Source organism: Thunnus albacares, chromosome 12, assembly GCF_914725855.1.
Source record: "Thunnus albacares chromosome 12, fThuAlb1.1, whole genome shotgun sequence".
NCBI classification, from domain to species: Eukaryota; Metazoa; Chordata; class Actinopteri; order Scombriformes; family Scombridae; genus Thunnus; species Thunnus albacares.
Window position 1 is genome coordinate 18,646,745 of NC_058117.1, and position 24,077 is coordinate 18,670,821.

The following is a 24,077-nucleotide window of genomic DNA, read 5'->3' on the forward strand; positions in this document are numbered from 1 at the left end:
AAAGAATAGATTGCAAACACAGTTCTGCTAACAACACCGTACAGTAAAATTATAGGTTTATTGTCTTGTTCACAATTCACTGATGAACATTAGAGACCAGAAAACATATTTTTTATTTTATTCCGAGTTTACACTGATATCTACAACGTGCCTAAATCACTATGGAGTGATGAGAAGGTGAGATGTATCTTAGCAAACACTGTCCACATACTGTATCTAAAGCATGAAGACCAAAGTTGGCTCCACTGAGTACATTTCGGCACGAGATAAATAAAGACAATGAAACACATTTTTATACTTCCATGAGAGGTATTTGAAAACAACAAAATACATTAGCTCTATGATTATTGGCCTTATTGTACACTTAGTTCCAAAACACAATCATTTTACATGATACAATCAGAACAAAATACTGTATTATAGGGTATTAAAGTGCTCAAATATAATTTTCCAAGTGTTTTTTTAATAAAAGATTTTCATGCTCCGATACCTCCCGCCCTTTTAATTAAAGATGTCTAGAAACTGTCTGGATTACACAACTCTAACATAATGTTCACTTGGCAATTAGTGGAAAGCCAGATTGGATTTGAAGAATAACCACCTCATGTCAACTGCAGTTTTTTATGTTTTATGTAATACAACTGCACTCCTATATGGGCTAAAAATTCAGAATACCAGAATACCTGCTCAAAGAACCCAGTTAAATATGAGAAATAAGTCTTAAGTGACAGTGAGATACTGTATTATCAAGTGTCAAAGGTTTCTCTTCACTTCAGTCTTTTCCTTTCTCCGTCAATGTGGCCTACAGCCATCTGTAATTAGTGTTGTAGTCAATCCACTCAACCTGAAGTTGCAATCATGACCAATCCTCATGGAAATGTTCAAGTTGAGTCCAATTTGAGTCCCTTAAGGGCCAAAATGCACTTCTCAGAATTCCACTGCTAATTAGTCAAAATGCGCAGGCATCTGGCCACCGTAAATAAACAGTTGGAAGCTGTCTGGCTCAAATGCGTGTTGTGGATATTTCTAAAATGACTGTAAGGCTGGAGTTATCCTACATTTTTCTTATTGTAAAAAAATGCCATTAAAAGACCAATGACATCTATGTGTAAGTATTTCTCAATATTTTACTATTTCTCTATCCTGTCTTTGTCTCTCAGCCCAATTTTGTAATTTTTATTTTTTTTAATTGGTCACAAATGTATAGTTTCCTTTAAAAAAAAAAAAACTAACTAAAACCTCAGCAGTGAATTGTGCATTTGTTGGGGACTATTTTTAGCTGTGGATTACCACACAACACATTTGGTGTACTAGTGAGCATTTCTGCAAATGTTTGTGATTGACTCAACATAAACTACTCTTCCCATGTTCCTAATATTGAAAGAACATGTCACCTAGTGTAATGATGTGGCTCCTTTGTACTTTTTAATAGATTGGACAACAATGGAGGTCTATGGCACAGAGGAATATCAGACTCTGGGTACAGAGACAATACTTGTTAATCAGTTCATTTCTATTTTTGGTCTTTTCATGGGATTTGTTTACAATAAGATTAATATAGATATATCACCAGACTTATGACTTACCAGACTTATAATGTTTGTAAGGTTGTGTGGTTTATGTTGTGTGGAAAAAGTATGAATTAATTTTAATGTTATCTAAATCTAGTCTTTTACATGCAGAGTAAATCTGCTGGATGGACTTTGAGGCAGTACAAACGGCAGCAGACCAGGCTTTAACCTTTCAAAACACAATCAAAGCACACATCTTAATGGATCTAGCAACAGGTGAAGCAAATCTGGGAATCAGTTAATTGGGTACATAATTCAGTCAGTGAGAATTCACCAGAAGACAACGACAGCAGGAGGGACAAGAGAGCTTGTCCACAAACGGCGGTCACCAGATGTAAAACTAAAAAAAATTTTAAAAAGTGGAATAACACTGCAAACAAGAGCAAATATTAACTTTGGTCATGTATCAGTTGAAACTATACTGTGAGGTAAAACTCCTCCATCTCATTTAGGTAAGGAGCTCGATCTGATCTGAGTCACAAGTCCGTCAGACCTTTTAGTCCAAACCAAATAGCGACTAAATGGGCTCTTGGGATGTGAAAACCAATTCCACGGTAGGTCAAAAAATCCAAGTGCAGGATTTGAAAGCAAAAAAACTGCCTTTAATATTAATGGTCTCAGTCAATTGTTACTAAGCTACTGAGTGTTAAGCATGGTTTTCTCATGCCTCACTGCTGTGCACATGAAACTGAGTATTTAAAAAGAAACTGTATGGGGGGCTGTATTTCAAAACCTTAATATTGACATTTTCTTTCATTACCTACCAGTAGCAAATATTTCTGGAGGGGTAATTTTACTGTACCTTTAAGACTTTTTGGTCACTGTAAACAAGATGGTGGATGAAAATACAAAGAAATGCTGCAAAATAACCTTTTCTCTGGCAGCAGATCATGCCTTTTCTCTTTGGTATAATAGATAATGTGACTTAACCTTCTGTGAACCATGCTGGTTGAGTGCAGTAAGTTACAAGTTACAGAATTTAAAACATCTTGTGGAATGCTTCATTAAATGCTTGTCTTGAATGCCCTCTGACACCTGTAAATATATTCACCAAGTTTTGTTTTGGACTATATACATAATCAAATATTGCAAACATTCTGTAAACGAACACATGAAAAAAAAATATACACTGAAACATAGCTTTTGAACATATTCATACACATGAACACTATTAGCTCACAATTAGAATGTATTTCTGATCTTTGTAAACATTGTGACTTGTATATACATCAAAAAGCAGCATAACACTGGACCATCTGTAAAAATTACTGTGTTATTCATTTCTGGGTTTTCCTTCATAGCCACCACAAATGTCACTCTTGGAATTCCAGCGGAATTTGAGATTTTCTTGGATTCCTCTTTTAATTAACATTCCATTGGAAAATGTGACCGTTTCCTGCACCCTGTGTTTTTTTTGAGTGGGGTCTTTTCCTTTGAAAGCTTTGAAGAAAACCATAGAGCTCTTCTTTACCTCAACTAACGCTGAATTCAAAGAGTGATATGGTCTTCAAAGAAATATTCTTACTTTGGCATCATGTTGTGTGTATGTGTGTGTGTGTGTGTGTGTGTGTGTGTGTGTGTGAGTGTGTGTGTGTTTGTGTGTATACGTGTGTATGTGTGTGTCAGGGTATTTTGGGAGAAAATTTGAATATGAAACATTCATTTGAACTCTATGAGATCTGTTGTAATTAGAGAGATGAAAACTGGGTCATTCTAAACAGCAGAAACTGTACATTTTGAGAAATAAAAATGAACACAGCCTTATATAACACACCAACATCCTCTGGAGAGAAATGCTGACCATGCTAAAACACCACTTTAAAAGTATAAAAATAGGTGTGCAACAACAGAGGACTTCAATTACCTGAGTACCTTCCCTTTTACACTGAAGTGGATTTAAGTCAATGCAGAACAAATGCCAGAAAAGATGAACAGATTCCTCAAAACAGCTAGGATTAAAATTATTTTAAGCCAAGCCTACACTTAGTCTATTCACACCGACTTAATCCTAAAACTTAATCTGTTTCAATGTTTTGAAATTACCCACACATGTGCCACTAAGTGCACTCAAGATCCACCTGGCTTTAAATAGGTGATTAAGGCTGTTCCTGGCAACTAACTAATCCCAGTCTGATTTATGCACAAAAACTGAGCACAAGACAAAAAAGATAACAATTATGGCAGTGGAAAAGAAATAAGAAATGGCAGTCTGTTTTCAGCCTTTTACACATTCACTGTGGCAGGTGCTTGGTGAAAGGTTTGAGAGTATTTGCCACAACAATGAGGGTCATCATCCTCAAATAAAGGTGGTCCAGCTCACAGAGGTGATACACCCTTTTTGCCTTGAGCCTCATCAGTCGGCAATGTTCTAGCTCAATTCACAGGAGAAAAAACTGGCAGTGTTGATGCAGGCAGCCTTCCCCTTCAGACCATCCTGAGACTGTTTCATGATTTTTTTTTTTTTTTATCAGTTTTTTATCCCTATACACAGCACCCTGGAGGTCACATGACTGTCTCCCTCTCCTCCTCCACCACCGGTGAGGGTTTCTCGTCCTCACAGGGCCGTGTATGAGCAGAATGCTCTTCTTCGGGAATATGGAGCTCCTGTCCCGACGAAGGTATAGAGTTCTCCGAGACAGAACCATTCTTCACGTACCCGGGAAGGTTCCGGTGCCCGTTCACAGACACCGGCCCCAGCCTCGTGGTGAGGTGGAGAGCCAGCGGTCCTCTGGCAGTGACGTTGGTAACACTGGTGTGTGATACCATAGGTCCATAGCTGTAGGTGTTACTGCCACTCCGAGCTTTTCTTTTGAAGTCCAGGGCCAGAGTCCTCCTGCTCCAGGACTTTTTGATCTCAGCTTGCACCTTGGAAGAGAAGAAGTTATTTAGTTGTGTAACAGCTTGAATATTATACAGTAGTTTCTACTATAACATGCTAAAGGTATTTGAGTTCTTACCTCTCCATTGCAAAAGCAGTAGATAATTGCTACTAGGAATCCCTGGAAAAGAGAAGAAAATAATTTTACTTGCTTCATCTACAAATTTCCAGGGCAGCTATCTTATATGTGCGCTTAATATGACATTTTAAGTGTATAATTGGATATTTAATATGGTATTTTTAATCATCAGCCACCCCTCTCTTTCTCTTCATCTTAATTAAAATCTAACCACCACTCAGTAACTCAACAATAAGCAACTATCTAACTATTACACAACTGATCTCTTCCATTGTCTTGATCGTTCTGTTTTTGGTGATTAAGACGTTAACCCTGAGGACATGTGAAATCCTGATCAGGTCAATCAGATTTGTTAAACTTGAAAGGACATGTTAATATTAATGAGGGACCCCAGAGATACATTTGCATTCCTGGCATTTTACCACAGTGGCTTTACCTGGAAGGAGTTGAAAAGCATCTCGTAGTGCATCTGGATCTGCCAGGGAACTCCAGACACTTCTGTATAAGGCATGGCATTGAATATGATGTAGTGGACGCCAAACAGTGGCATCAACACCAATGTGGACTTCAACAGTTTTCTGTAATACAGAATAGTAAAAGTCATAATCTCAAAAATTGTTTCGAAAGATCACTGGTACACCTCTGTAACTATAGCCTCACTTTTGGGGCCGCTATGCACTTTTATGAACAAATAACATGATGAATACCTTAACTTAAATACAGGTATTTGGTTACGTGCTGAAACAATTAGTTGATTAATCAATTAATTGATCAATGGAAAATGTATTTAAAACACAATTTATCAAGCAGAAAAGCCAAACATTCTTTGTTTCAAACTACTGATATGTGAGGATTTAGTGTTTTGGTGAAGACTTCACCTTTGACTCTAGGATTTTTCTAACTATTTTCTGTCATTTTATAGACTAAAACATCTCTTAATAGAAAAAATAACCGACTAAATTATCTGTAATGATATAATCTTTAGTTGCAGCCTTATTTTGGTTCATGACTGTAAAGGTACATTGTTATCTACCATTTGCAATCCTCACTTAGAGCCTATCTATTACAATCAATTACAATTACAATTTAATTTAGCTGACACTTTTATCCAAAGTGACATACATCTGAGAGGTGATACAACACAAGCAGGGGTCTAGTCAGGAGAGAACAACATATATAAGTGCCATAAAGCTAAGTTTGACTTAGATAGGACATAGGTACCAACAGGCGGTGCACAGAGTGCATAGAAGCAGATTTTTTTTCTTCCTTTCATCCATCAAGTGCAGAGGTGTTTGCGAAAGAGCTGGGTATTTTCCTTTCTTATCTCATGATGTAAATGCAGTCAGCATAAATGCGTTCATGATTTTATCAGACTGGCAGTGATGTGGGTTACAAATACGTCATATGATGAATGAATCAGGAGAAGCCACTGCTCTAGTAAGGTTGAAAAATGTAAATACTAATGTGGCACAATACTTCTACTTCTCAGTACCTGTACTGTTGCCTTGTGTCACACCTTCCAGCATTTGTTTCTCGTAGTTTAGTTGCCAAGACTCTGATGATGTTCAGAAATAACATAAAATTAACCTGAAGAGAAAATAGAAACATAATGATAGAATTAAGTGTCATTGCAAACATAAAAAGGTGTGTTATCAAGCAGCCGTAATGCCACAGGTGCTGTGAAATACTATCATTTCCTACACAGCAGGGGAAAGGTGCAAGCAGTGAGCATGTACTCACCACAACGGCTGCCAGGATAGGCACTTGATATATCCATTTCAAATTGCCTGCACTTAGGTCCCAACACCTGCAGTAGATAAACAACAAAACAGGGATCAGCAAGAGATAAATAAGGATCAAGCTGCAAAGTGTGATGATCCAGGATCCCTCTGCTCACTCTGGTGAGATTTAGAAAGGACATTTTTTTCTCTCCCTCACTCTCTAAAGTTGATCTAAAGGCTCTAGATACAAGTATCATATGAAACCATTCAGAAATGAATTTGTCAAAATTAATACTTACATGATATTTTCAACCCTAATTCCTCATGAATTGATTCATTACCCCTGGGTTTCACATGATTTGCAATTTGAATATACTTTTTTAGTTTGTGCCAAGGCATTGAAATAACAAAATCTGTGTCTGATTTTAGTTGGTATTAAAACAGTTCAGTTGGCCTAAACTGTCACATGTCATTAACTAGGCCCATAGCTTCAAATGGGGATATTGAGGTCAGCTCTGTGTCTTTTTTTTTGTTGTTTTTTTTCTGGGGGTTTATGGCTTTTAGCGACAAGAAAGATTCATAGATCTGAAGACAAAAAACATTGAGTGCTTGATGTGGGTTGATAGAATCTGCTATAAATAGCTTTGATTTTTAGCCAAATGCCCACTATTACTGCTTACTACATACTACATGTACCACTTACAGTTGACTGTACACACCCAAACTGTGGTTATTATCATGCTTGGTTTGTTTTTGTGCCCAAAAAGGTCTAAAAGGGAGGTGGAAATGTTCTGCAGCTCTCCTGCTGACTGAGAAGTGAATTATGTAGTTTAGTTCCACTGGATACCAGCTTAACTGTGAGCTCTCAGCTCCAAAGTCTTCAATGTTCTACAGAGCTAATGTGGAGGAAGCAGATAGTGCCAGTCAGAGGATGTTGAGGGCCCGCCAAGTTGGTTTCAGGCAGTTTTGCCTATTGAGGGCTGCCCATTCATAAGTGGAAGGTTAATCCACTTAAAGGGAAACTTCAGGATTTTTCAACTTAGACCCTATTTTCTATCATTTTGTGTCTAAGTGACTAATGGGGACAACAATTTTTGAAATTGGTCCAGTATTGAGCAACAGCAAAATGGACTGCAATGTATCTTTTGGGGCAATTGCGCAACGTCAATGTACGTCCACTAAAAGTGCTTGTTTTTGCCAGGCTCAGATTGTTAATGTAAGTGTCTGACAAGTGTCTTGTTCTAAAATCTTGAATTGTTGTTGAGTTCAGCTAAATATTCAGCCATGACAGAGTTAGAGAGAGGAGTGCCAGGAGGACAGGACAGGAGTTTGCTGTGTTGGAGTACAGAAAGCATAGCTTAGTGTTATCTAAAAGATTTTCAAAGTAATGGCTGAATATTAAGCTGATTTCACAGCTGCCAGCTGCAGCATTCTCGCTCTATGCCGGACCAATTTTATAAACTGTCCCCATAAGTCACTTAGACACAAAATGATGGGAAAATAGGGTCCAGGTTGAAAAATACCAAAGTTTCCCTTATATGCAGCTTTCAAACCTGTTCTCAATCTTTACTACATAAACCCATGGCATGTTTGGCCATGGTTTGTGAATTGTGAAGTCTAATCTTTGTATCTCCCCATATAAGCCCTTGAGATTCAGACCTGTGTGAAATACTGTGGTATTTTTGTTAAATGAAACTTGCCACAAACAATACATCTGATCAATAAATTACTGATGAAAAATGTACTCCATCATTAACTTTGTTTGCACCTGCCTTCCTTGCTTCAAGGAACTCATGACCTTAGTATTTCTCTATTAAAGTTTAACAAGATTAATAATGCAGATCACTTACTCTGTGTCTGCAAATGTGGCTCTCACAGTTGCCCAAACTGTCACAAACATAGCTGGCACTCCTGAATAAAAAAAATAAAAAAATAAATCATTATGATATAATCGCCATCACTATGGCAAACTACTCTATATGATTCCATAAGAAAAGTCCGTAATTTGCTCATATGGGTAGAACCTGGGTAGCACAGCATCCACATTGTATGCGCTGTGCTTATGTGACTAATACGCACAGTGTGTACAATGCAGGAACTGTAAAGCCCATCTATATTCGTGCTATGTTTTCACATAGACTTGAGTCATAGTCATGAGTTTCCATTGTCTTCAGCTAGTTATTAATACAATATTAGCAAGAGACTTGACAGCATCTTTCATTGTATTTCTTACAAAATCTTTAATGCATACTAATTTATCCATCAATTATTAAATATCTTTCATAAGATTTAATTTGCATGGTATTAAATCATATTGTAATCATGTTTGCAAATAGAATGGAAATGAAGCAGCACTCACCCCATCCAATCAGAGTAAATCCCCAAAGATACTTTCTGTCTGAGAAGAAGGTCATAAAGATGAGGCTGTGGAGGTACAGACCCTCAACAAGGATCCAGTAGTAATTGGTCGCCAGAAAGTACATGAACAAGGTCACAGCCGCCTTGCAGCCAATCTATACACAAACAGCAAGGAGAACAGATCAAATCAACTCCCACATTGACAAAAAAGTTATAATGTTTCAATTTTTGTTCACATGTATTCCTATCACTTTAATCTCTTGTTTCTTCTCCCATAATGCTACAGTAGTTCTACATTATAGCGTATATGATTCCTGCATATAGGCTTGATCACATTCTTATTTCACCCGCAAGGGATATTTGAACAGAAATGTAGATGACAATGATACTTTTGATTATTTGGTTTATTAATTCTGATTTAGTTTGCATAGAGCAGCTATTGCATATGTAGTCATATGGAGCCAAGTAAAACTCAAAGAGACCAACACAAAACACACTCTTTAAAATACCTTAACATTTACACCGCATTCATGTGTCATTAAATAGTTTTGGGGGAACAAGGTTCTGAGTATGTATTCGAGGTCCAGAGGTGTATTATTTGTTCAAGGTCTGGAAGTGTAAATGTATTCACATGTACTCAAGCTTTGGAAGTATATTGTGTATTTAAGGTTTGAAAGCCAAGTATGTAATTAAGGTTTGGAAGTTGAATATGTATTCAAGGTTTGAAACCGGAGTATAAATTCAAGGTTTGGAAGTATAATATGTTTTCAAGTTTTAGAAGTTGAAATGTATATATAGATGGGTGACTTAGTAAGGTGTTGAGCCACCACATGCTGCCAGAACAGCTTCAGTGCACCTTGGCATTGATCCTACTATTCTACTTCTGGAGGGATGAACACCATTCTTCCAGACGATATTCCCTCATTTGGTGTTTTGATGATGGTGGTGGAGAGTGTTGTCTAACACTTCAGTGCATAGGTTATAGGCATAGGCATAGGATAGGCATAGGAGACCACTCCCATCAGGATAGAAATGTTTCATCATAGGATAAAGGTGATCACTCAGAACAACAACAACTTTGTATTGATTTGCAGTGACCTTTCCCTCTAAGGGGACAAGTGGACTCAAACCAAGCCAGCAAGATGCCTCCCACAGCATAATAGAGCCACTGGATCCCCTCACTGTAGGGGTCAAGCGTTCAGGTCTGTACTGTTCTCTTGTTGTACGCCACACATGCACTCGCCCACTTGTTGAGAATATGATGAAGGATGACTCATCTAACCATATCACTTTTTTTCACATCTCTGTAGACCAGTGCCTATGGTTTTTGCACCACTTAACTCTCAAATGTGCATTCATCTTTGTAATGAGGGGTTTATGCACTGCAACCCTGCTATAATATCCCTCTCTATGTAATTGTAGACAGACTGTTCTTGCTGACAAAGTCTGATCACATCCTGCATTGACATTCTCAGTCACCTGCGTAAGAGTTGCTCTTCTGTTTTTCCTTACATATCACACTAATGCACAAGCATCACTGTCATCAAATGTGCGCTGTCGACCACAAGTTCTGACCCTATTTACTGATGATCCCACAGATCTAAATGCAGATGTCACTTTAATCACTGTTCCTATTGAATCACAAGCCAGCTGAAGCTCCTGCCATCCGTACCCCAACAATGACCCTCTTTCAGAGTCACTTAGATCTTTTCCTCTTTCCAACTTCACACAAAATCAGAATCAACTGGGCCTGCACACATTTTTAAACATGCCACAGAGCATGACTGGATGTTAATTGCTTAATTGTACCATGCAGTGCACCTGTGTGGAAGCATCTGCATTCGTTATGTTTCACCACTCATTTATTCAGGCCTTTCCTTTAATTTGCCACCTGTCTTGAATGTATTCAAGGTTTAGAAGCTGAGTATGTAATCAAGGTTTGGGAGTGATGCATGGAGGTTAAGTATGTATTTGAGGTTGGAGGTGGAGTATAGAAGTAAATGTAGTTTAGAAGTGGAATATATAATCAAGGTTTGGAGGCAAGTATTTATTCAAGGTTGGGAAGTGCAATATCTATTCTAGGTTTGGAAATGGAGCATGTGTTCAGTAAGCTGTAGTGGAATATTCTACTGCATATTACTGAATACATACTTGATGAAACCTGAAATACAGTATAGCAATTGAATTACTCAAAGTCAGACATGTTATTACTTTGAATTATTTCAAACAACAGAACATTGATAATAGATGATTCTGCACATTTGGTTTGGCGGTTTGGTAATTAAAACTATCATTGTTAGGGGAGTATCGTCATGGTTTAATATTTAAAAAGCCAACATTAACTGTTGATCTAAGACAGGACACAAACCCTTGTCGCAAGTCGACAACCATCCACCACCCTGATCAGCCCACCCTGACCTTTCATCATATTGAATAAATGACACACTATACTTCCTTAATTGGCATTGAATGTTGGTGTTGGATGGATTGTGTTCTGTAGAATCATCCAATATCAATATAATTCCTAGGGATACTTGTTTTGTTTTTAATAAATGTTAAGGCTATGACATTTAACAAAAGAAAAAAAAGGAAAAAAGCCCTTCAGGTTTTGTTTACATATAAAGTGTTTTATATTCAAGTGCATTTACAGCAGATATCCTGCATATAAAGCCAGAACATATCATGAATGGACATAGCCTAATGCATATGCATATTTAAAAACAGAATATTTTTTTCTTGGCATGTATGAGTATCAGCCTACAGTATACTCCTCCTAAAATTCACATATTTTAATCGCATTTGTGCTTGTGTCACTCACAGCCTGTTATTTCTCTCTGACGCAGTGTCTTGATTCATTATCTACACTCGTGGAAGACCAAGTTCTATTCTGAGCTTACTGTTTGAACATGTAATCACTTTCATTGTTGCACGAGTGACAGTGAAAGTAGTTTAGCTTTGTTTACATATGATATGCGGTTTTGAAACTACGGCAGTTATCACAATGTAACATGTGGGTAGCGAGTCTTTAAAAGAGTGTTCAGCTGCGTAGTGTGTTTGACACATAATGAGCTAAAAAAAAAAAAAAAGACTCCACGAGAATGTTTTCCCAGATGACTGGGATGATGATTAATGATTGTTAAAATAACAGTGCAATCATCACAATATATAGCATGCTCAGGATTCAGGACAGTGATTATTGGAAAACCAGAGGTGTAACAGAAGTGATCAGCTTTTGTGTTTCAGTTACATATTGCTTTTTGGACCATGTGAATTTCTCTTGGGCCCAGCTGACTTGTATTGGACAAGAGTAAAAATCAGGAGATGCAAGTCAGAGATTCAATTAAATAAACAAATAAAATAAAACAATATAAAATAAGATCCAGGTTCACAATCAGTATCGTAAAACTGATTGACAAAATGAGGTTTTATTTTCTTAAGGATTATTTGTGTTTGAACAGCGGTTAATAACAATCCAGTAAATATTATGTGCTGTTGTATTGACAGAATGTATGGGAGTCCCAGGGGCCCACACTGATTTAGACAGCCATCGATTCAGCTCCAGTTAACGTCAACCTCCACACTGTTATCCAGCTTCAGCTGTTGCTGCCGTATTGTCATGTAATGATTATTTGAAGCCAATTCCTCTCAGCGCTCCTTTCTCTGTGTGCCTTATAGACAGCATCTGTCTGTTCGCTGGAGCATCTTTTTAGTTAGACTAACTAAAAAGATGCTCCAATTTTTTATTTGCAGCCTAGACACAGGTCTATAATTTGAATATTTTTGTCTCTATGAGCATTATCTTTCATTAATTTTGTGATAAAATTGATTCATAAAGCTGCGCATTATTGAGTTCTTGACAAAGAAGCTGTGCCCAGAATACACCATCTGCAATTTACCAAGACATAAAAGACAGATGTGTAGGAATCAGACAGGTTGATCAAATTATGATGAATATGCAAAACGAGCAAATGAAATGAAATGTGCAAATGAAATGTGAATAATGACAATCTACTTTTGCACCATAATCTGTGAAATAGCCTAGTTACATAAGGTCATTTTTATCTAGACTTACACTGACTTTATATTTGAATTGTTATTATTATTATTATTTATGTTATTTTGTTGAAATAAGAAAAAACTGCTCGAGCTTCATGACAGTTTAAGTCATAGACATCGGAGAATTGTCTAAACCCACAATTGAAATTTTAATCCTTCAATTAATCTGAGAACCAAAAAAATCCTCAAATGTGGAGAGATGTGGTTTTTAATGGACGACAACAATAAGTTCAATTGTACTATAACAAAGCAGTTTTAATTATACAGTACATTCACTACACTGAATTTGGAGAGCCAGTGGATTTAAAGCGCCCACTAAATATATTGCACAAATTGTTTGTTTGCATATTAAAGCATGCATGAAAAGTACCCAGTTTACCCATTTTTTAAACTTGACTCTAAAAGGAAAAGCCAAGTACTGGCCTAGTAAAAGCTTGGCATGGTGACAAACAGTACAGTTTATTTGCTCCAGCACTGGAAAAGCAGGTGAGACTTTGCAAAAGACCACTTCCTCTTAGGAAGCAAAAAGTTTTAACGCCCAACTGCACCACAAGTCAAATTCTTTGGCCATGTACTGCAATCAAACAATGATGATTCCTATTCTGATTTTCTTTGGAGAAATCAGGAAAACCTTAATGAAAATCTTGTCAAATGCCATTGTGTACATTATGTTACATGAAGACAAATACTGTGTATGTTCTGTTCCTTGTTATAGCATATAACTGGAAAGATCATCTTTAGAAATTTGTTCTGTACATGTTTTCTTTCTGACCTTGTATCTTTCCTTGTATTTCTTCAAGGACAATGTGCTTTATGTTGCCCACTTCTATATGTGTCTTTTAATTGTGTTGATATACTTACAAACTGTGTTTTGTTGGCTGGCGGAGCCTCAGTGATGGATTTGAGGTCTTCCACTGTGACTCTTTCCATGTCCTCTAAGGCAGATCCAGAGTAGAGCACAACATCCTTCACAAAAATACTTATAGCTCTTAGCATGTAGGACACAAATAGGTGCATGTGGATGTAGTTCCTGGTGCAGTGTAACCGTCTAGGGAGAAAACAAACAAGAGCGACAAGGTCAAAAGACAGATCTGTTGAAAATTGTGTGTGTGTGTGTGTGTGTGTGTGTGTGTGTGTGTCTGTGCGTGCATGCGTGTGTGTGTGTGTGTGTGTGTGTGTGTGTGCACGCGCGTGTGGGCTGGCACACCTTCATGTAAGAGTGTGTAAGTATTTTCACACACACACACACACACACACTTACGCATGAACAATACTCATCCTAATTAGAGCCAGCTGAATTCCACGCTGACTATAACACATTCTTGAGATTTAGGGGCTTGAAACACACAAATATTGAATTGCTAGGCTCAAAGTGAGCTGTAAAAACAAAATTGCAAGCATGTGTTGAGAAGTTCCAAAAGCATGTGAATTTCCTTCCAGACAAGCACAAGTTTATCTATCAAAGATTCTTCCAAAACATCCTGTCTGAATGTTTACTGTGGCGTGGGCCTTTGAGGTCATGCATATTGGAATCAAGTTGCTAGATCAATGGCCATAAAGGTTACATCATTACACAGTCAAGTAAAAATAGTCGATGATCATTTTTACTGAATATTTATTGGTGTTATAATAAATCCAAGAAATCAACTTGTTTTTCAAATCTTGAACAAGAATATTCTGAAGTCCCATGAAAAATCTTTAACAATTACTGAATACTGAAATTAGTAGTTATTGACTGTTTCTTTCTCAATAGCCTTATTAATAAGCTGAATATTTGACAAGCTATCCTTAGAGAACTATTGATTTGAAGTGGTGGGCAAAATCTAATCTAGCGTACATTTCCCTGGTGAAAAAAAAACCTAAACATAACTGCTAATGTGAAATATCTCTTTTCTCTCCCTGGAAAACATTTATGAGCTCTCCTGTCTGAAAGCTGACATGTTGAAGGTGAGACATGGCTGGAGTGCTCTGGAGCACAGAGCCAGAATGTCAGATGGACCCCTGGGACAACTTATTAAACTCATTTGGCCCGTAGATTTCCTGGTGCCAGTTGGGAGCGTTCCTAAAGCTTTCTGACTGCCTGCCTGTACAGTAAGTCACGCTGGTGGGAACATTGGTAAACAGCTCCTTCACATCGATTTCTGATACTCCCTATGCTCAACAAAATAAGCAAATAATGACAAATCTGCCCTGCATTAATCAGCCATGAAAAAAAAAAAAATCAGACTGTCACCACACAAAAAATGAATTCAGCCTTGTTTTGGGGTTTTCTTCATTGCCATTGAGGCAAGAGAGATTGAAGATTAGACTTATGTTTATAGCATTTATCTTTATATTATTCACATCTTTTAAAACAATTTTATCTACTTTATATGTTTCAGTGGAGAAAACAGGGAAAAAAGCACCACTCACACACATTGTGACTTAAGATATGTTATTTTTCTAAGCTTGGTGGAATTACAAAATCAGTATCCGAGCTTTGGTTGTTTGTCATCGAAACTCTAAATCGGCATGAAAATGACAAAGAACCTAAATGTCAGACGATTGAGCATGCATTGCTGCAAGCCTGGAGGCAGATTCCTCCTCAAAGGTGGACATATCATAGTCTGTAAAAAGTCAAAGTACAGTAAAAGTCAAAGGTAATGTTACATTTTGCATGCTTCATGTTGTTGCCGTGACAAAAAATATACTGTGTCGCATGCTTATACACCCAGGGAGAATCGCATGATTTCATGATAAAGCCTCTTTTATCCTTTAAGTCATCATGAAATTAATATGCTCTCTGCTGTTTTCAACTTAACAATATTCACTGGCATGGTTAGAAATTGCCATTTATCATGTCATCATGCTATTAACCATTTAGAGTGCCTGTTTTGATCTCCTCTGCAACTGCTTCAACCTTCATTTCTGACCTTGCATTTAAATCCCTCTCTTGGGAACGTTTGTGGTTGAAAAGGCTGATTGAAAAATTCCAGTGACAGCATCGACTCACCGGAAATATCCCAAGATGACCACAGCCACCATGAGTGATCCCAGAGAGATGGAGTACCCCACTGTGTAGATGAGATACAGACGGTGAAAGACCTCCTGTTGGAAGAGGATAATTTGTTAGACTGTTGAAAGGGCAGCAAAATGGATAAAAACACTAAGCTTGAGAAGACTACAGCATAGCTTCTCTTTACTGTAGTGCCACTGTAGATGTACTGTAGGTTTTAGTCAGATCACTGTCTTTTTTTTCTTATAAAACAACTGTAACTATATTCATTTTTTAGCCACCATTATAGAAAAAATACATTAAAAAACTGCAAATTAACCTGGTCAACACTCGTGTGCATCTACAAAATAATACATTGTAGCAATTACAGCATCTATGCAGTTTTATTTTAAAATAACCGAACGCACATAAGAGTTTGGTAGTTTACATTGTTGATCCAGCAACTTACTACAAAACATTTTAATCACATGAAACATCTGTTAGGATGACAGGGAACAACAAACTTTAGAAAAACATATACTTATTATTTATACTGTTCATAATAGATTATATTTCTTATCTCATGTACAATAAATAAGGATCAGGAGGCTTCAGCTACTCAAATGAAATACTATATAATCTTTTTCATAAAAAAAAGAAAAAAAACATGTATCTCTTATTGTTGGAAAAACATAAGCATACTGGCAGGCTTCATTTAGCTTTAGTGATCCAGGTAATTTGGGAAATCAGAACCATTCGGTTTAACTATTTTTCCATTAGTTTTTACAAGACTCGATTACTCTTTGTGCTTAAAATTTTAGTGACAACATTGCTTTAGGCAAGTGATTTTATTACAAAGTACATGTTTTCACCAAGAGCTGCAGAGATATAGAAAGAAGAATCCTCATCTACTAAAATGAAATACTACATGATCTTTTTCATAAAAAATGAAAAAAACTGTGTGAAAAATGTATATCTCTTTTTGTTGGAAAATTATAGGTATACTGGCAGGCTTCATTTAGCTTTAGTGATCCAGGTAATTTGGGAAACTAGAACCATTCGGTTTAACTATTTTTCCATTAGTTTTTACAAGACTCGATTACTCTTTGTGCTTAAAATTTTAGTGACAACATTGCTTTAGGCAAGTGATTTTATTACACACAGCGTGTTTTCACCAAGAGCTGCATAAATATAGAAAGAGGAAATTTCTCAAAGACTGACACTATATGTTAGAATTTTTCCTAAAAACTAGGCTTCAAAATGTGTTAGCTTCCGTGCGTTTGAAAATGCATTGCCACCTGGTGACAGAATTGTCATAAGCACCCAAAAGTTACTGATGGAAACAACATTTGACAAGGGTGACGGCGCTGAGAAAGGCTGGGTGGGGTGGTTTGATCTTCTAAGCAGTGAGCTGGCAGCCAGAGGACACTGTGAGGGGAGCCAACCAGACCCTCTGCGCGTCAACATGCTGAAGGGGCCGAGAGCCTCATGTGATGTAACCAGATACTCCACTGCTGTTATCATTTAGCATCGGGCTTCTGTGCCAAACGTGTATCTAAGTAGTGATGGTGGTCCGCGGTATGGCGGTTATGCAGTCAGGGGCTTTCATTCGTGCATATGCATTTGTCATTAAGTGCTGCAACCGCTTTTACTGGAGCCCATCAACATAAACATCTAAAGTCAGAAAGAAATTGAAGGGCGCCATGATGAGGTTATGCCCACATCCTCTACACCCCATTCAAACAGGGGAGAGGAAAATGTATGTGGGAAAGCTGATGTGTATTGTTTCATGGCAAAAATACACTACGAGTTAAAATCAAACCAAAACCTTCTGTACAAAAATTTGGAGCGAGCTTTGAATGTATTTACCAGTGAGGTACTAATTACTCTATTCCCTCTATTCATTGACAAATTCCAAGGCTAACCAGTAGCAACCCTACAAACTGGAGAGCCACTTAATACTGACCACTAATATAATGATAATACCTTTAAAAGCTACAGACTACAGACTTATATCCGTGATTATTATTCAAATATTGCATTAAAAAGCCATTTCAGCATAATAATAGTCGATAATTTGATATTATTTACACAAAAAACTTCATACAGTACACAAACACAACAATGGCTGTGTAAATGGTATTTTTTCCATTTACAGCCAGGCTCTGGCTGTTTTCAGCCGTTCTTACAATACCCAGTAGTCCTATTCACTGCCAGTGTTATGCTCTGACATCCAAGCCCCCACGCAACGATAGAGAAATACTACAGGAGCAACTGAGATCAGGGTCACATTTACCTTTGTCAGTCACTTGGGGATGAAGATAGTAAAAGGCTGCAGTGTTTGGTTTATGACACAATGTGCCTCTCACGTGTGATGGTGATGTCAGTGTTTGTAGTGTTTATGATCTAAGGTTTGATTCTCACGTGATGGTCATGTTTAGGTTTTATGTTACAGCTGGCTGAGCTTAACGATTATGTTTAGGGAATATGCTGAGTAGTAAGTTTTGGTATGTAGTCGTTATGTTTAATAAAAATTGCGTTATGGGTGTAAAGATGCAGACCCGAGAGAATAGTCAGACCTATTCTAAATTTGCCCCAGCAGTCTCTCCCACCATGACTCTGCCCAGTTTTACATCCTCACTTACACAACAACTGTGTGTTTTTTGTGCAAAATTCTCCTTGTGTAAAATGAGCAACCTTAGTAGTGTGTTCTGTTACGATACACAACAGGGAAACACTGGGTACCAATGCTACAAGTATGAAACAAGGATCATCCCAATATTAGCTCTACTATTGTAATTATACAATAACTGTTTAATTCACCCATAACAACAGCTAAACCACAAATTAAATAGAATTAAATCCCTTTCAATTTTTTAGCATGACGAACATAAAAGACACACAATATGGCCAAAAAGTATGTGCTTGTACTTATTCTGCAGCTATTTATCATCACAATAAAATTATGTTACAGTGACAAAAGTGCACCTCCAACTTTGTGAAAAGCCCCTCCTGTGTCAATGTTACAATACACCCCATGGTCCAAGCTTGGTCGATAAAGAAATGTTTTTCCGAGATTAGTGGTGAACTTGAATGGCCTGCACAGAGCCCTGACCTCAATCCCATCAAACACCTTGAGCACACCTGGGATGAGCTGGGGCACCGACTGTGAGCCAGGCCTTATCAACCATCATCTGTGTCTGACCTGGCGCTCTTGTGTCTGGATGGGACCGAAATCCCTGCAGTCATGCTCCAAAACACTGTAAAAGCCCCTCCAACAGAGCGGATGCTGTCATAAAAGCAAAGTAATGGCAAAGGTTTTTGTTCAAAGATCACATACGGGTGTAATGTTTGGGTGTCCACATACTTTTGGCCATTGTGTCCATTTAGATTAAACACAATTAGAATGTTTGAGCTCAGTAACAGCAATAAAATATATATATTTAAAACTGCACTACACTGGTAGCCTAAAATGGCTGTGAGACAGAACCTTTTTATTTTAAGAATGCCATTACCGGGAAGGCAACATGACATCAGTACACGGCAGACTCCTTGGGTCTCAGTTTCTTTTTATTTCTGTCTACTAACAAGAAAGCCAGCTACGAGGTTTAGTCATGATTGAAGATTTCTTAGTGTTTTGTGAATGGAATGCTCTCTGGCAAGTTTTGTAGTTTGCAATTAAGGCTAATGGGACACTGTTGTCAGTATCTGAATGGTCATTTAGCTAATTGAAGCTTTATATTATCACAAAGCAACCACATTGCCTTCCTGTCATTATCTATTTATTCACACTGTACATTAGTGAGGAGACATGTTGACATGTGTTACAAATTTCAAAGGGGTTGTAATTGCAGGGTGAAATGGTGCAATACAGTAGTTGCCTGAAAGGCTGTAATATCTTAAGTGTGACAATTTACGCAATGCATTCACAAAGGCTATTGCTCTCAATTATTGCAGAGAACGGCACTGTAACTGTGTCAATGAGCATGAAAATGGAAATGAGACGGCTCTTACCTTTTCATGGCTCTGGTTGTAATGGTAGAGGAATTTTGCACATTCGCTATAATTGGCCCATGTCTTGTTGTTGGTTGTGGCCAGCTCCCATGTTCCGTTGTTGTCACACCGACGGTATGCCAGTCCTAGACATCAAGCGGAAAAGTCTATTTTTAATTACAGATTTCGATTGTTGATTACCAACACAATCAATTAGACATCCTTAGCTTATTTCTTAATTAAACCTGCATAATTGTTTAAAATTGCCAAAGAGGTTTCTACTGCACAGTATAAAACCAGAGGCATAGTGCTCTTTAATTAACTGAAAATGAGCCTACAGGGTGTTAATTCATGACTGTATTCAGGGCCACATTTACCTTTATGGTTGAAGTCATAGATATACTCTGGACATGCGGTGGATACAAGTTTTCCCGGAGCTCCTTCAGGCCAACACACAATGCCGTCCCATTCTGGTGAGCAGAAACCATCTGCGGAGACAGAAGCAGTGCTGACTTTTAAAAATAGAGCCACAGAGAGTGTTGTTCTCCCCTGATTCCAACATTACATGGCTTCGGGCCTTTACAAGAGCAGCAGTAGGCTATGTTTTCAAGGATTCTGTTGTCCTTTAAAAAATAGGGCAAATGCATGGACTTTACATAGTATGTAAATTAGCACCCCAGAGCAGTCTTGTAATTTGTGGTCTTACTGTACAGTAAATGAGTCTTTTTTTTTTTTTTTTTAAGGAAACATGGGTCACCCAGATAACACACGTTCTTGTTTGCTCTCCATCTATTGTCATATAATTAAGACTCACAATCATGGAATTCCCAGCATGCTGATAACAAGTTGTCTATTGAATCTAGTGTTCATTGACCTTGTTTGTTAGCTGCAGAGGTCTCTTCAGCAGATTTCCATCACTGCTACATTGTTTATAACATCATACTGTTTTTATGTTGTATGGAATTGATTTCAGTATGGATCTCATTTAAAAGGTTACATGCAATACTGGCAGCATTGTAGTATCCTGAGAAGCCTACTATGTCAAAATAGAAGTGCTATGTTATAAAGATGTCTGTCTTCAACATGCATCGAATTCAACTTTAATATCATGTATCTGCAAAGAAAAAGAAAAGCTCATAAATCATTTAAAATACTGTAATTATAATTATAACATGCATTTTTGTTTCATTTACGGGATTGGTTGATTCAAAGGAAATTATAGGGAGTTTCTGAGATGGTGGTCAGGAACATTTAGTATGTAAAAAATTGTCAAGAAATCATTATAATGTGAACCTCTCAATTTTTTCTCTACACCCTTGAGATTGCTACAAAATGCTGACAATGTGCTTCTCCTGGAGATCACAAAAACTGTTTTCAGGGAACACTTCCCTGCATGAGACTTTGCAATAACGCATCTATACTTCAGACAAAGAGCTGCAGGTTCAAAGGAAAAAAAATCCTGTTTCGGAGCAGCAAGCCCCTTAATTATCAGCTAAACCGTAGACCTCAGCCCTCCGATAGTGGGAGCAAAGTCCCTTTCCCCACAGATTCCTGGCAAAAGCTTCCCTTATGGCTTGGCATTTATGTTGCATTATTGAAAACATCTGCCTCACTTTGACCACTAATAAGTAGCTAAGGATAAAACTAAAACTATCGTCTCTTTGCAGTAGATCCATTATTTTCTCATTCCTGTAATCAAAGTTACAAAGTAACATCTGACGCAATGACGACATGCTTTTTATTTGCCTGTCACTTGGAGCACAAAATTAAAGAGCAGACTGAGTGGAGCTGAATGATTCCTGTAGATCTCTAGTGGGGGAAGAACAGCGCTTAGTTTTGAAAATCACACTGACCACACATCCTGGGAGTAAAAGTAGAATTGCTGTTCACTTTTGCCATAGGTTTTATTACCATAGGACCACCTACTAACAGGCTTAAATTAAACAACGAACACATACACATATATAATTTCCCGTAAAATTCTTAACCACGATTTAAATATAAATGTGACTACGGGGGGACTTTGGTATTAGTGATGTAACTGGGGTTTTTAATAAGGTTTTCTTTCCCCCCCGACTCATTTGATTCTGACCTGCAGATGTCAAAACACATATTGCACTTTTTCCTGATACATGCAACCTTTTATAATGATTGCTGTTATTCTACACCCAGACCACAAGCTTGAAGGCTGTGCTATTTTCACACTGCAAGGTCTGGGGCATTGAACCCACATCCCTCCACTGTCCTCTCCAGGCAAACCTCAGTGTTTCCCTCAATGAAAACCTTGTCTCAGTCACGTAATGGAGACTTTTGTGTATTTTAAGCACAAATGAGAAATAAAAACAAATCGATAAAATGTTGAAATACAAGCAAAAACGAGGTTTCAGCCTCACACGGGACCTAATCCTCTCTCAATGAACCTTGAATTGCACGATCAATTCTTTACACTCAACAAATCCTACATTACAGACTGCTAGCTTTTTAAAATAGTCATCACTCCACCTCTCCTATAATAGATCCGAAAACCACAAGTTTACAGTGCCAGAAAAAAAAAAAAACTCTGGGGTGGTCAGGCAGGACACAGGCAAGACAAATACAGATGAAAGTCCTAAAAAATGCATGCTAGCTGCTATTCTCTCAACCCACTGTTTCAAGGTCACACCACAACGTTAAAAAAAACACATATTTGAGGCCAAAGCCATTAAAACTACAAGAGTAAAATTTGTCCAAATCCGTACGACCACTTCAAGAAAAACACTTACATGGGTCATTGGAAAGCACAAGTAGGGGGATGTTCAGATGTTGCGTCTAAAAACGCGTGGAAAACGCCAGCTGTGCTGCTTTCATCCTTTTATCCAAGGTGCTTGGGAGGTTGCACTACTGTTGCGCCTCCGGTTACTAAGCAACCAAAACTGCTTGTATACTTTATCTCAAATCTTATCTTGACGGCCTCCTAAATTTAAGTTTACATCAGAGCAAACCGCTAGTCAGATTTTAAATTATTTCCACATTACATGATTACAAACAAACAACCAGATGAGACTCTTAAGATCAAATTAAGTTCAAATGTGAAAGTGAAGTCAAAGCAATTAATGGTCCATTAAGTAAAAAAAAAAAAATCAAATCAAGCACATTAAATGAGCACATATGTGCTTATCCAGGCATATACAGCAACCACACCAGGGACTCTTTATTTTTTTCTTTAATAAGGTAATATGCTCAACATAATTCCTTCAGCTGTGATTGAACAGACGTGTGCAACCTTCCAAAAGAGGTCAGCAAACAGCCACCACATACGGGATGAGTCAAATCCGGTATGTGGCAGCATCATCAGGTATGCAGGTCAGTACCCCCAAAACAGCACCCCAAGCATTTCACAGAGTCCAAGTCACTGGTGCAGGAATATGGGGGACAACCAGACTTTTTCAACAAGACTAAAGTATAACAGTAATAAAATGGTACGTCTAAGTAAGCCTACTCTAACACGTTGGACCTGATGACTTGGACATAAACAAAGTGTTAAATAACTTTTGCTTTGGGACTGATAGGCACACTCAGTACTTTGTAAAATAAGCCTCAGGGACTAAACCCTGCTCTGCTGCAGTGCTGTCTATTTGCATGTTAATAGGCATACTGGTTGTAAAGACTCTGTTTTAATAGGGAATGAATTTTGGTTCTCTTTCGAACCTTATTTAAAAAGACGATTGGTTGGTTGGTTGATTGTTTACAGTGTAACAATTCTCAGAGTGAAAAACATAATGGTCCGTATCAACAGGAGCCAAGACACTCCTTTTGAGTCAAACCTTTTTAGCCGCTTTTTGGTGAACCACTGCGCTTGAAAAAAAAAAAAAAAGCAGCTGCTGCTACCATTTTGATGTGGAACTACCCTGATGAGAACAGGGAATGCATTTCTTACCACATCTTAGTTGTACAAAAATGGTAGGCTAGGCTGAGATTGAAAGGAAGTTCACTAATCTATTACGTCATCCAAAGCTGAATGTCCCCCCACTTCAAAACTCATTCCACTGATCCCAGTCAGACATTCCTGATGGGCTTGTTAGAGTCTAGATTCAGCATCCTACAGCACCTTAAATATAGACAAAAAAAACCTCCAAAAAAACCCCATTATATTAATCTACCCATGAGAGTGTATGTAATATAGTGCATTATAGCTGCAGCTATAATTATATTTATTATAGATTAATCTGTCAATTATTTCTCCAATTCATTATTTAGTCTATAAAATATCAGAAATTTCACAAGCTCCAAATGCCCAAGATGATGTCTTCAGTTTAAAACCCAAAGATATTTAATTTAATTACATTTTTTCATTTTATAAAACGGAGATCAGTAGAACATAGTCACGTTTGAGAAACTAGTAAAATACTTAAAAGATGAATAAATCACCAACATAGTTTTATCAATTACTCTATTAATCAACTAAATA

General features: G+C 37.6%; 1 protein-coding gene across 1 annotated transcript in view; it reads right to left on the reverse strand.

The window, feature by feature from the left end:
- Window positions 1-39: 39 nt before the first annotated feature.
- pth1r (parathyroid hormone 1 receptor) overlaps window positions 40-24,077 on the reverse strand; it is a 55,862-nt gene continuing 31,824 nt past the window's right edge. Inside the window, exons 3-13 of the mRNA XM_044369323.1 lie at window positions 20,008-20,118; window positions 19,652-19,776; window positions 15,656-15,750; window positions 13,525-13,711; window positions 8,609-8,762; window positions 8,100-8,160; window positions 6,269-6,335; window positions 6,021-6,115; window positions 4,965-5,106; window positions 4,529-4,570; window positions 40-4,436 (exon numbers count right to left, since the gene is read on the reverse strand). Coding sequence (XP_044225258.1) covers window positions 4,074-4,436; window positions 4,529-4,570; window positions 4,965-5,106; window positions 6,021-6,115; window positions 6,269-6,335; window positions 8,100-8,160; window positions 8,609-8,762; window positions 13,525-13,711; window positions 15,656-15,750; window positions 19,652-19,776; window positions 20,008-20,118 — 1,442 coding nt within the window. The 3' untranslated portion in view covers window positions 40-4,073. The remainder of the gene's footprint in view (window positions 4,437-4,528; window positions 4,571-4,964; window positions 5,107-6,020; window positions 6,116-6,268; window positions 6,336-8,099; window positions 8,161-8,608; window positions 8,763-13,524; window positions 13,712-15,655; window positions 15,751-19,651; window positions 19,777-20,007; window positions 20,119-24,077) is intronic.